Here is a 14,716-nt window from a genome sequence, read left to right on the forward strand (position 1 = left end):
TTATCAATAGAATTTCTGAAAATCCCAATAACTGGTTGGGAATGCAGGTGGACCACGACACCGACAACAACGCTTATTCACATTCTCTTAGCATCTTGTCTGAACTTATTTGCCTCCATTGCCCTAACCCCCCTCCCTCTCTCTCTCCCTCTCTGTCACAAACACACTGTTTTCTTTCCCTCTCTGTCTGTCTATCTGTCTATCTCCCTCTCTCTTGTCTAATTTTGACCATTTATCTATAATCCATCACACACATACACATACACCCCAATCCATGCACACATACACATATAGCATTTATTTCATACCACAATCCTTCGTCTCCTCTCTCCCCTTCCATATGCATTTTACACATTCTAATCTTTTTTCAATTTATTCAAGTTTAAAGGGCAACTTCAAACATAAAAACAATTGTTTTTTTTATAATTACGTTTAAAGAATAGATTTGTGATTTATTTCTTGTATTCTTTTTTATTAACGATGAAATCTTTCAACCTCAAGGTAATAGCTTATAAGAAGTTTCAATTCTTTTTTTTTTATTTATTCGAATTAATTTCGCAATACAGTCACAAGGAAAACAGAGTCTGATAAAATAAACGAATAATGTAGTCTTCAATTTGCAATAATTGAAATTGCAAACATTTCTGTCTGGCCATAATATAATTTTATTCTAAATTCATTAATTTCTTTCTAAAAGAATATCAAATAATCTAAATATTGTTTTATTAAATGTAGACATTGGACCAACGGATAAAACAAAACAAAATATGGGCCTCTCCCTCTCTCTCTCTTTCTCTCTCACACACACACACACACACTCTCCCTCATGTGAAAGGTTGAAAGATGAATAAAGGTATACTAGTATGTATAATATTTAAGTATTAGAATATAAAAATAAATCATAATTACATGCCATGACATTGAAAATTGCAATTTGTGTATACACCATCAAAACCAGAATAGATTTCAAAGATCCCTGTCTATATAATATGATAACCATAGGAGTTCTCATCTACATTTCAAAACGACCATTGGTCAAGACTCTCCGACTTGCCCGAGTACTATCCCTAATGCTTACACGTGCATAAACCTTTTTTTTTCTCATATGTTTGACGGTACATACACCACACACACGCATGGGTGTATACTGAATGGGCGTATTGTGAGTGTGTGGGGGGAGGGTGTGTGTTTGAGGGGGTTGTGTGTGGGAGTGTGTGTGTGTATGTATTCCTCCCTTAGATCATATAGGAGTGGTGTGGTGCACTGGTGTCGTCAGGATTCAATACATTTGCACGTTTTTGTTCGTATATCTGAGAAGAGTAGTAAGTATCTCCATCAGATGTTGTCGTTGGATCCGATTTCATGACATCCTGAATATCATGATAAAAACCTGTGTCTTTTTCAGGCGACTTCGAAGCCTCAAACAAAGCCACATGTTGTGTCTTCTGATCCTTGTTCGGGCCTTTCATCATCCTTTAGGGTACAAAAAAATACGACAAAATTATCATTGAATAAGGGCCCTTTCACACGTGAATCTTAAATCATCATTGTAAGGATGATTACACTTCTACATTAGAATCATCGGACCTTTCACATGGAAAATTCCTACCGTAATTTGAGTGAAACTTAACTGGAATTCACCTCCAAAGTAGAATCTGAACTCGTGATTGTTTTTATTATTATCATTATTATTATTATCATCATTATCATTATCATTATTATTGTTGTCGTTATTATTGTTATTATTATTATTATTCATTCGGCATTTCAAAAGACATGAATTATAGTACAATACAAATTACTTACCAATATGATTTACGTGACAGAATACAAAGGACCTGGTAGGCGTGTCATAAAGCTGTTCGTAAAGTTACTCACAACTTTACGCATGACTGGACTATAGTCCTAACTCAATTACATAGGGATATATCACTTGGCATGAGAAAGGTTACCAGTCATTATCTTACGAACAGCTTTATGAAACACCCACCTGGAATAGATGGGTTCGGGAAAGGTTAACTAAATTACCATGACCCACATGTCTTCCTTCCCACACCCCTTCACCTCTATCCAGGTAAGTATGAGAATAAAAAAAACATATGAATTAAAATAATACAATTGTGGAGGCTAAAACCTAAATTGATAACTCATGGAGATGATTCGGAATATCAAACTTCGACAACTGTGATTAGCGTTCGTGATTATAATTTGGTTTCAAGCGTGCTAAAAAAAATCGTCCTGAGCCTTATTTTCACTGGAATCATCATTCATCACGATTTTTACCGTGTGAAAGGGCGGTTAGACGAATGTGCATTGAGAGTGACAGAAAAAGGAAACCCAGCATAATGACGAACCATGTATTAAGTTGATTTTTTTTCTCATCGTAGGAGAATTCAATCCCTGCTTTGGCATTCTAAAGATTTCGAGGGGGGAGGGGTCAACATTTTGACGTCCCCTGACTATATGGATAACTACTTTGTTGCGATGGTAGTGCAACTATTGACCGGAATATTACTTTTGTGCAGTTTTTTTGGGCACAAACCCGAACATTATTTAGGTTTTAATAATTCATAATAAGGCCAAGTGTTTGTATTCAATTAAATCCCGAGTTTGCCGTACAGTCACATGCTTATTTATGCTTTCCAAAGGTCTGTTCACGTTGTGTAAACATCACAGTTAACCTGTCCGAAACGTCGAGTCTCTCTACTACTCATCATCTCTACTCGCCGACTCAAGCCAGCATCTCCTCATCAGCTCGACTACTCAAGCTGTTCTCACTCAACATTCCTTCTGGTTTACAGTACTTTTCAGGACTATTTTCAAGAAAGAATACTCTACTCTCAAATCTCCACTTTCTCGTCTATCCACTTCTTCTCTTCTTCTATCCACTGTTTCTATAACACTCCACATGGTGTACCGTAAACCACATCAGCAATCTGTTTGTTTGTTTGTTTGTTTGTTTATTCAAAATACAAAACCTTTCATAAGTAGACCCGTGTGACTCACCTTCGGATTCGAATGTTGTATATTACCAAAGCGATGAGAAGGACACTCAGGAGAATAATGACAACACCTTCTCCAACTACAGCACCAAAATCTGGAGGGATTTAATTTAAAATGCATGTATCAATAAAAAAAAATGGTAGTAACAATCATTTACGTTAAGGCATATATAAATATGGGTATATATATATATATATATATACATTTATTTATTTATATATATATATATATATTATAATATATATATATATATATATATATATATATATATATATATATATATATATATATATAGTAAATAGTGGTAGTAAAATACGAGCTGTGATTGGCTGGATTTGTACCACGTGACCTCCCTTCAAAAAGTTATATTGTACATATGTACAATATAACTTTCGATTTTTGGATGGCAAAATCCATGATGGGGGGCTTAGATTGAGGGATCTATTTACTATAATAAATAGTGAACGTTCTATCATACAATATTACTGGACTATATGAACTCCAAATATAAAATTATCCCTCGTGCAAGCCTATTTCACCTCGGCCTTCGGCCTCGGTGGAATAAACCTGCACTCGGGATAATTTTATATTTGTCGTACATATAATCCAGTATATCGTACAACAGATTGTACACTATTTATATAATATATATACATATATATATATATATATATATATATATATAGTACATAATCGTAGTAAAATACGAGCTGTGATTGGCTAGATTGGTACCACGTGACATCCCTTCAAAAAAATATGTACAACAATATTACTCTCGATTAACCAATGTTAAATGAAAGGGGAAAATATCGATTAACGGCAATGCGCATTTTGCCAATCAGTCCTGTGCTATGTGTTTAATAAGCGCATGCAAAGCGTTGGATCTTAATTTTACAGTGACGTCATAATTATTTGTGCAACTTTATTTTTTGGACGGGACATTTTTTTATGGTAGGTGTGCAACGAACGATACGAATGTTTGGCATTCAGCCTCCACTCACTCGCGTACAACAAGCTAGGTAGGTGCTGTACAATTTACGATGCAGTGCATATAAAAAAAAGTTTACACTTGGAAAAAGTCATGTAAAATTGTATATTTGTAATATCCTGAAGATTTTTTCCACATTTTAACATTTGTACAGATCCATTTAAGCAAATGATATAACTGTCGAAATATGTTTCCGCTTGAGTGAGCACTACTTACTTTTGACAAGTTGGTGAAAAATGATTTGCGCAGAGCTTTGAAATATTCATGCGAATAAAAGTAGATATTAATCATGAAGGACACGTGGAATTTAGCTAATAAAATTAATTTGAAGATATTTTTTACCTTTTTTTAAATTGTTTCCTTGCCCAAAACACTTCGAAGAGTGCATTGTGCCCCACCCCACTCCCCACACACCAATGTCATCTTGACGATATTTGCTTTACACTGAGATGTGATTTACATGAAGAGGCCTGGCCTTGATTTTCAATTTATTAATCATTGTCAAGCGTGGGAAAAGTGTGGGGAAACAAGTATTTAATGAAAAATAAAATGTAAAACCACTTTAAATGATACAAACTTTGCAAAAAAAATGCTGGAGATGTCTGATATAAACTTTTGTTCAGATTCAGTTATGTCCTGAGATCAAGCTGGCACAAAAGGGTAAAGGTTGTGCTTACTAAGTTTTGAAATTTCAATTTGGTGGCAAATTTGTGATAAAATGCTTGAATGAATCCATTTTATTTCAATTGACTAAAAGTGCAAGGAAAATGTATGAGAAATGTTTCGCAGGGTAAGTTTGATTTCGCCCTTTACCCTTGACACAGTGTGAAAACGAGCATTTCTGCGCAGATTTCTGCGAGCTTTACAAAAATGGACAGTGCTCACTCAAGTGTAACATTCTGTGAACAATTTTGCTTTTGTTGGATAGATGAGACCCAAGCCCAAGATTATATGTCAAAAAAATACACACATGTTTTATATTTTTATATACCGCGTTAATATCTACAATGATTATTGCTACCATAACGGATGTATGGAATGCTCCATTGCTCATGCCATTTTTTTTTTCTCTCTTTGTGCCTTTGCTCATGTAAGCAAGTCTCTTTTCAAAGCTATTTTTTAATGATTAATGCAAATTCACCTACTCAGTTTTAATTCTATGATTGCTTTTTGTTCGCAATCAATATGTTATGCCTTTGTAATTCACTTTTTATGTACATGTTAACCTGCCTTGAACCAGTATAGGTTCATGGACCTGGTTTCGCCTGTTACTCTTCATTGTCTCACTTTGTTTATTTGTATTCTGCTTTTCTTTAAAATAAAGAAATGATTACAATCAACCAGGGCTTTTTCAAAGTGTTAACTTTTTTATACGCACTGTATTTCACGTCGGCCTCGGTGAAATATATATATACAGTGCGTCCCAGAAAAAACGAAACCGAGATTTAGCGATGATTTATCATAACTTAATCATAAATAAAATAGACAAATGACCTATCAATGTAAAGCTTAGAGTCTCCTCTTTCATCTGGTATTACTTAGATTATTCCTCATTCACGCATGAGTGAGTAAAGACAATTCGAAGAGAGGATGCCAAAAACTCACTTGGCGGGGGGGTATCTGAATTTCAAAAAGAAAATCACATGACTAAAAAGTTCAATATCTGCTCTTTTCTTTGATACCTCAATCACAGAAAATGGACAAGAATTAAAAAAGTTATGATCCCTCGAAATAATGGTTGTATTTCCCTAATTTCATTAAATAAACTTGTTTTCACCGGTTTCCCACAGAAGCTATCGCACGGTAACAAAAAACTTCATGCATGGCCGATCGTCAACAAAACGGAGTGTCGAGTTAGTTTGAACGCTAGCCTGTAAAACCTCTTAATTTTCTGAAATTATTGAAATTCAAGCCTTATTTCAAATAACCAGAACTTTGTCATTTCTTGACCATTTTCTGTAATTGAGGTATCAAATTAAAGAGCAGATATTGAACTTTTTCAGAATGAGATTTTCTTTTTAAAACACAGATACGGCCGCCAAGTGACTTTTTGGTACCCCCTTTTCAAATTGTTTTTGCTCACTCATGCTTTACATTGATAGGTCATTTGTCTATTTTATTTATGATTAAGTCATGATAAATCATCGCTAAATCTCGGTTTCGTTTTTTCTGGGACGCACTGTATATAAGATTCACATAGATAACTTTAATTTATTTACGTTATTTGAATTACATGTATGTGGATTTATTGTATTTTGTTTATCATTGTTAGATTACTGAATTAATACAATCTTGTTCCGACCGTTATTGATATTTTTTCTATTATTTTCCTTATTTCTAACCTACATGTAATTTAGTAACTAATAAGATGAATATAAGATAAGATGAACACATTTTTAAAGGATGATACTCAGAAATATATATGACTATAGATACTCCAACTTAGTCTTTGGTCTCAAATCGACCAATACGCACTATCATTGCCGTTTTGGAGGTATGTACGTTTGTGACCTATTCAAATATACAAGAATGATGTTACCCTTAATCAAATCATTATTTTCGCATAATTACTAGAGCTGTGACAATATTGCTGGAGCGTTGAGAAGAAGATTGTTGTCATTGGTGATGACGTCAGATCACCCTTTGTACTATGACTGCTGGTCATCCCAGAACTGTGTTGGTCGGTCATCAGTTCCATTGGAGCGGTTACTTCTTGTATCCCCTCAGTTGACCACGTTGACCCGATAGGAGGTGTGGTTCTTCTGGTCTCGACATTTTGAACTATTGGATAATCATGCCATGTATACATGTTCCTTAAGTAAATTGATAATAATAGTAATAATGACATTTTGTTCGGGTATAAATTAATTAAATTTTATTCCAATGAAAAGATGCAAAGAAGTTCGATCTCCTTTAATAGATTTTAAGATCATGAAGCCATAGTACGCCCAAACAAGGACGTGTTATGAAGGATAGGAATATACCCGCTAGGTATTAGCCTGTTTTAACCCAAAGCATAATAATGTGTTTTGAATACTAGTAGTTGTTTCAATAATGCCTTTCAGGTGTGGCAACAATACAGACATTTTCTTTTGGTGACAGATCCTCGGAGCTACAACCTAACATCAGATTCTAACTTCACTGGCTTTTCCGGTTCTTAATGATGCATTGGTACACTTTGTGGGCATAATGAGTATCAGCGAACGTAAATAATCATAGTTCGGGTAATATCGAATTAATTATCTCAGATTTAGGCAAAAATACGCATAATTTTTTAGACAAATTATGTTGATAATTACACATCTTTTTTTAATAAATAAAGTGGAAATGTTCGGAAAATGCTGAAATTAGTCGATTCTGTAAATGAGTAAAAACTATTCTATTTTTCCTTCTTCATGATTGTTTATTGTGTTGGCAAGAATATATCTCAAGGGCTTCCCTTTTGTTGCCCATAACTCATTTAGAATGTGCAAATAAATTGATCAAAAAGTGTTTTTCACAGCATATGTATTATTATTTTTGTTTCTTTGCAACGGATACAAATACTTATGTTTATATTGATGGAAGTGAAATAAATAAAATTGAAATCAAATTGAACTTGAAAGCAATGGTAACGATGGGGTTTACACGCATACTTATACGGTATATTGTGTGCATTTGCCAATTGTTCAATCATATGCATGGACATTATTTTACAGTGCATGACATTGTGTATTATTAAATTGTACTAACATGATTACAAGCTGCTCAAAATTCGACAGATTGGGAAAATACATTTCGCATACCGTGACTGTCATAATAAGAAGGTAAACATACCCAATACCGTTGTCGGTGTGTTCATTATCATCATGGTCATGGCGGCTGATACTGCATTTTTTTTAACAATGAAAGGAAGGAGAAACAATAAAGTAAGATTTAGGTTTTAATTTCATCCATTTTCCGTTCAACATAATACAATGATATACAATCAAAGTTGAATTCACTGCAGGCGCGGATCCAGGAGGGGGCCGAGCCGGCCCCGGCCCCCCCCCCTATTTTTGACAACCTGCAGAAAAAGTATACTCTTCACCTTGATAGAAACTACGAAAAACAGATAGAAAAGTAACAAAGAGGTATCATACCCATGATGTGTAATTTACAGCCTCGTATTGACCGACCCGACCCCGAAAGGAAACAAGAAAAAGGTGAGGGAAGAATTGGAAAATAGACTTTATATAAAATTTTTCGCTCGCGCTTCGCGCTCGCATTGCCTGTGTATAATGAATCCCATTCAAGAGGGTTAAATGACACTAATATATATCCAATATATATATATATATATATATATATATATATATACAATATATCCAGCTCTGATATCAATTTGCACACAATGTTTCCAGCTCGCACATCAAGCTTTCATTATTTTGTTTGATTTACATAAATTGTTAATGTATATCAAAATGTTCAGCTCGCGCTGCGCGCTTGCATTGTTTGATGTGTGAGATACCTATCCTCTTTGGAAATTCTTACCAAAATTTGTCAAAATGCTCCTTTATCATGTCAGTATATCAAAAAATTAAGCTCATGCTTCGCACTCGCATTTAATTGTTTGAGACACACAGCTTGTTTATTTAAATAAAAACGCGCTTAGACTGTCCATTTTTCAGGTCGGAAGATCAGAAATTTTGAGCTCGCGCTTCGCACTCTCATTATTTATTTGGTGATACTTGTATCTTCTTTCTTCATTAATCACTAAAAACAGTCCGAATTGAGTCACTTTTCACGTTATTGTTATAAAATTTCGGCTCGCGCTTCGCGCTCGCATTCTTTAGTTGGATACTTATCTTTGTTCATGATTATAAAAACTGCTCTGAATCTTCAGTTCTAACGACATAAAATATCAAAGATTTTTAGCTCGCGCTTCGCGCTCGCATTATAAATCAAGATCACGTGAGATTTACCTTATATTGTTGATAGCAATTATAAAAACTAACATATACTTAAAACTTCAGTCTTTAGTTAGGACTACCCCTGAAAAACCAACAAAAAAGACAGAATGTAGCGGCCAATCGAGAAAAATGTTGATCAAAATATTTTTCTGCCCCCTCCCCCCCCCCCATTGGCGAAAGCTGGATCCGCCCCTGCACTGTCAATATATCACACACATATTTCAATGATAACACATACAAAAGTACAAGAAGTAGCAAACCAAACTTACGATACATGTTATTGTTTGGAACGATTTTGTTATGCCGTACGTCTGTGTTTAGATTTCGTCTCATAGATATGTATTGCATTATGTCTGTATTTGATAATAATAATGATGATTATATATCACTTATATATTGCATAATAAACAGAAAGCTTCTATATGCGCTTTAAAAAAGAGGAAACAAAAATACATATTATAATCAATATAAACAAAGACATAGACCTACAAATTAAAGCATTACTAAATATTTATTAAACTTACAATTATTACTAATAAAACAATTACTAATACCACACCTAGTTATGAGTTACTGAAAGTACGGACTTGAAAGTTGAATACGATTGATTTTTCCGTTCACATAAAAAATAACATAACATTACAAAGTCAATAACAGAAGAAGAAAGATTGAATTCGAATTAAGATAGATAACACTGATGTCAAACTAGGTAACAAAAACAGATCGGATATATCATGTTTCAATTTGTTAGTAGGCCGGGATAAACGTCAAACATGGGGATAATGAAGTTTTTAGGCGGTTTTTGCAATATTAGTTTTGATTTTCAATGAATCAATGATGTGCTTATTAATGGATTTGCCTACAAATGTACAGTTACATATACCCCTGCCCTTCGACTTGAAAATAATCAAATTAGAATTAAAGATAAATTCCAGTTCTGGTAACGATCTAAAAATGACTTTTTACAGACTCTAATATAATGACCACCCAAGTGTCTGTTTGTATGAATAAAGAAATATGTGTCAAAGGATTCTGGAAGAAATTGTGTAATTGCTGAGAAATAAGCAATATAAGCGCGAATTCGGTCACTTCCGTCGGGTCTTTATTTCAGCAATAATAATACACTGTCCCATGTGTGCTTATCTGTGTTTGTGATCCTCAGTGTAAACATTTTCAGCGTAGATTTCAAGATTTCACAATGTTCAGTTTATGTAACTGTACCAGATCTAGATCCTCGATGATATAATGACAATTAACCTGGGTTTACCGACATTCTCATGAAATCAGTGTTTACTTCAAATACTGGTATTTCTCTTTAAATTAAATGAGATGTATCTCCTTCAAAAAAAGAAAGGCAAAATATTCAACATCTTGTCTGGAAAATAAAAATGATTTAATCTGATATCGATACCCACTGTTGAAGACAGCTATGTATCCAGGACCACCGCAACTCTCGGTAGGGTCTCCATGGCATGGAATAGAGCAGTCCGAATCAACTCCCACTCCATGTCTCGCATAGTTATCAATGGCCTTTCCACAGTAACATTCATTTCCACTTTCAACACCAGCGTATGTAAAGTTATATGTGATAGACTGTCGACAAACCCAGATGCAATATGAAATACTTATCGATGTACCATAAAAGAAGAAGTTGCCAGATAACACTCTGTCAGTTGCTTTATCCTCGAAGCATCCAAGATATCTCTCACCTATATACATGTATATATAGATGCACGATAAGTAATGAATTTCAGTATTGAACTTAGAAACGTTGGGATTATAAAAAAAATGGTTCCTATAATCAAAGTAATATGAATGTCAGTGATGTTGAATGTTGCCCAAAATATGAATTACATATACCTTACAACAAAACTTTGTAAAAAACCTAATTATGAATTTCATGTGGGTTTTTTTCTTGAGCTATATTCCTGATATTAGTCAGTGCTAGTGAATGATGATTGATGATTTATTACTCCTAGCTTACTTACCACCCATCAGTAATCCCATGGCCCGTATTCTGAAATGCGGTTTTACTTAGACCGTGGTCTAACTCTGTGCTAAAATTACGGGAAGTCAAAAGTGACATTTCTTAATTAAGTTGTATGCTTCTTATATTTACTGTGCTCTTTGCTGATCCTTAAATGGTGAAAACAATCATCTATTTATACTTTCTAGACAACGATGAATGATTTGAGAGCCGAATGAGCTGAAATATGATATCTCTATACTGTTAGTGATTTGTGTAACAATTGGATATCCATACTTAAACCACAACTTTAAACGGGCCTATATCTTCCAAATAGCTGCTCTGCATATATGTGTGCAAATAAACAACTGTTTTTTGTGCAAAATAATTGAAACCTTAAAAATGTCAAATTTTATTTTATTTTAGATCCGATTTTGATGAAATTTTCAGCGTTTTGCTAGTTTGATTTTTTTATTTATTCAAATCAATAGTATTGTGTACGCATTGCTTGTTGCATACTTGAATAAATCCGTATATACAGTGCACGTGTATTGGTATTTTGTTTAAGAATTTGTATTGTATTAATTGGACATCATTGACATTGTAGAGCAAAATATTGTTCGTATATGTTCATTTAAATTCATTCTCTGGGAAAATGCGAATTATAACAAGACAGAGAAATTCAGTCTTGTTGGAGAAATAGGGCACAAGCACTTTCTTTCTTTCTGAGTATATTACACCTTCTTCAGTGTCTTCCATGTACATGTACAAAAATTACGTATTGTATTTACATCCATTGCTTTATTACTCTATTATTGGGTCGTATATGAAATAGGATGAAAAGTCAATTGAAAGAAAAGAAGTGTTTAATTGAATTAAGAGAACAAAGCTACATTATATTGTATTTTCCTTGAACGAGCCTGTACAAACGAGATCCTACCTTTATCGGCATTGGTCAGGTACTTATGTCCTAACATTGCTATAAAGCGCTACTGGCTATAGGGCCTGTGGTATCAACGATCGTTGTTAGAATGACTAACACGAATCAATATCGCATGTGTTAAAAATCTTGTCACTTTTTTGTAGCAGAAGATGTACTTACCTATCAAATTTAAATGTACAAGACTGGGATATTACTCTTCATCACGTATCAAAACTGTACTCCATATTCAGTGACAATAATTGATTCAGATTCAATGTAGTCTGCCTTTACAATTTCTTCATTCATCGATCGTTAAACATAATCACATTATGATATTCAAACTAAATATTTCAGGATATTCAAGAGCTGAATATTTGTTTGTAATTACCATGACAAGATGCAGATCCTGCTGAAGAACATCCGGATGTAGGTGAGAATGTAGGACATGCTGACAGGTTACCTTCACCTAGAAATACAACATCAGCATGATAAACAACAATCTGAAATCTCTTGATTTATGTCAGCATTTTTTTTTTAGATCTTACAACTATATCTAACATTTAACGCAACATAATGACGGATATGGGGTTCCTTGGAAAGACAACACGTCATCCCTGCATTCGTTTTGTTGAGAGTATATAATAATGATAATAATAATAGCTGAATTTATAGAGCGATTTTTGCCTGAGGATACAAAGTGCTGCTATTATTACCCGGCTTTAATAGCTCGAGCTACCATCACCGGTGCTCAGTGCATTCAAGGAAATAATCCCATAGTTCATACAGATGATGAAGAAGTACAGAATATTAAGCCAAGATTTTAAACCATCTGAAAAGTTAAGATCAACAACTTTTGATAACAGAAATAATGATGGTTGTAGGCTATAACCCTACCTCTAATGTCCAAATTGCCTCTTTTAGCATGTTTATACAGATGATTAATATTCTTTAAATGGAAAAAATGGTGGAACATCTACATGTATGTATAGCAACTAATTCTACTGTATAGGCATGATAGGTGAGAATCAACGTTGCAAAATTAGATGGAAGTTTTAGACAGTTCAAGACAGTGTGATTCGGCGGATGAACTGATATAATTGCCTCCTAACTGTCCGGTATGGTTGTTTGGATTTGGGTTGGCTGGTTTGATCGTGGCATCAGTAAACCTTTTCATTTTTCTGGAGCAAGGAGCTACACAATAAACACTGCGGTTTATACGGAGAAATTTGAACTTTGCCGCCACCGCATAGATCAGCTCTGATCCGCTTTGGCGATGCGCTCTTTGCAGCGGTTAGGTGTGAAATCCTCTATGAACCTCGAGTTCCATGCTGACTGACACCTTTCGAACACATGTGATATCTACTTAAGAGTTTTGAAATCAAACACACATTTGTCGGGGAACCCCTGTGGAGAGGTCCACCTGCACTCTTCCAGTCAGTTCGGGTAGAGAGACCTGCGGGTCATAGTGAGTCAGTTTGCTTTTCACCTCCCACCATGGGCGACGCCAAAACAGTCAAGTACAATTTTTTTCATTTTATTCAATAAAGAATAATTTACCATATAGTTTAAAAAGATATGTAGGAGTATTTGGTGAAAGATATATTAAATTTATGTGTTTACTTCCGTTACAATTCAACCCTATGAGAGGATTTGAATTCTGCCCATAAGGTGTGATCTTCGTTGCCAGGCTTGCTCCAGTGAATCCTAACTGTCTGCAGATGACGATGACGTCATTGAAGTCAAGATTCATTCCACATGTCGTCTCCCAATCGCCGCCATCTTGCTTGATCTCTACTGTACCTTTATTAGATGATGGACCACCAACCAGTTGTACATCTATCAAGAAAAGGTAACGTGTGTAAATAAATATGAATCTAGAAGAGAACAAACTCTGCGGCTAGGATTAGTTTTTAAAAATGCAAAGAGGAACAACTTCTTCACGGTCCCAACTATCACCCCTATCACCTAATTCTCTACACACATTAGACTATCAGGAGTAGCTTTGAAAATGCCAAGGGAACTACTTCTTCCAAATACCAACTACTTGTATCACCCAATCCCACACAGACAATAGAATTGTATTACATTTTCATAAACACAGAAATAATCTGATCACTTTAGCGAGTTAGAAATTTATGGAGATTCCTATAAAAATACATTGAGGTTATTTATGTCATAATGTGTCTTTCTTTACATTGTTTGTAAACTTTTTCTTTGATCACTTCAAAGGACCAACTAATCAATCAAATTACGACGATCTAAATCTTTTACATACATGGTGCCATTACACCTAGCCTAGTTATTCTATATGAATTCAAATCATGATACTTCACAAACAGGATTCGTTTACCTGTTATGACGCATCGGACCATGTGGTTACTGTACTGCATTAGAAGAGCCGTTAGAAACACGAGGGTGATCCTATGCAAATCCATTTCTAAATCATATACAACCAATCAGCGGCAAATCTGCAGATCAATTGAAATTTGGGGCGAATATCAGAATTATAACTTAAACAGTGGGTTCGGGACGTTTTGAGCATACGAAACATTATTTCATGGGCGAACCAATGTGTGTAATTAATTATTCCCCTTTGGTTTTCTACCTGATCAAAATGTAAAATATCCCAAAAGTTTATTTCGGTTTTACACCAAATTATATTCACAAAAATAGAGTGTTCATTCCTTAGAGAAAAAAATACATCTTGTCTTCTTTTTCTTAACAAGTGCACACTTAGTTACCAATAATGCATATAGCATTTCCATTTATTTGAAATTAGTGACCGATACCGACAAGCAGGGGCGACGAATTCGTGATGCTTTTCGTTCCTCGATAGGCGTAAAAGACGTAACTTAATAGGATGGTGTACAAAACTCGAAATTCTATGGGAAACACGTCACAACCAA

At 34.6% G+C, this 14,716-nt stretch overlaps 1 protein-coding gene across 1 annotated transcript; it reads right to left on the minus strand.

Annotated features, from left to right (window-relative positions):
* Positions 1-1,235: 1,235 nt before the first annotated feature.
* Positions 1,236-14,256, minus strand: LOC121430577 (scavenger receptor cysteine-rich type 1 protein M130-like). Its single transcript, XM_041627897.1, has 5 exons — positions 14,161-14,256; positions 13,431-13,646; positions 12,199-12,276; positions 3,007-3,097; positions 1,236-1,473 (listed from the first exon to the last, which is right to left on the minus strand). The coding sequence occupies exons 1-5, from the start codon at positions 14,243-14,245 to the stop codon at positions 1,236-1,238; spliced, it is 708 nt and encodes a 235-aa protein (XP_041483831.1). The 5' UTR covers positions 14,246-14,256.
* Positions 14,257-14,716: the final 460 nt, after the last annotated feature.

This window comes from Lytechinus variegatus, chromosome 17 (assembly GCF_018143015.1).
Source record: "Lytechinus variegatus isolate NC3 chromosome 17, Lvar_3.0, whole genome shotgun sequence".
Lineage (NCBI taxonomy): Eukaryota > Metazoa > Echinodermata > Echinoidea > Temnopleuroida > Toxopneustidae > Lytechinus > Lytechinus variegatus.

Coding starts and splice junctions, on each gene's coding strand:
- LOC121430577 (XM_041627897.1), bottom strand. CDS start 14,245: ATGGATTTGCATAGGATCACCCTCGTGTTTCTAACGGCTCTTCTAATG. Junction 13,647..14,160: donor GGTCCGATGCGTCATAACAG/GTAAACGAATCC, acceptor TTTTCTTGATAG/ATGTACAACTGGTTGGTGGT. Junction 12,277..13,430: donor AGGGTTGAATTGTAACGGAA/GTAAACACATAA, acceptor TTGTATTTCTAG/GTGAAGGTAACCTGTCAGCA.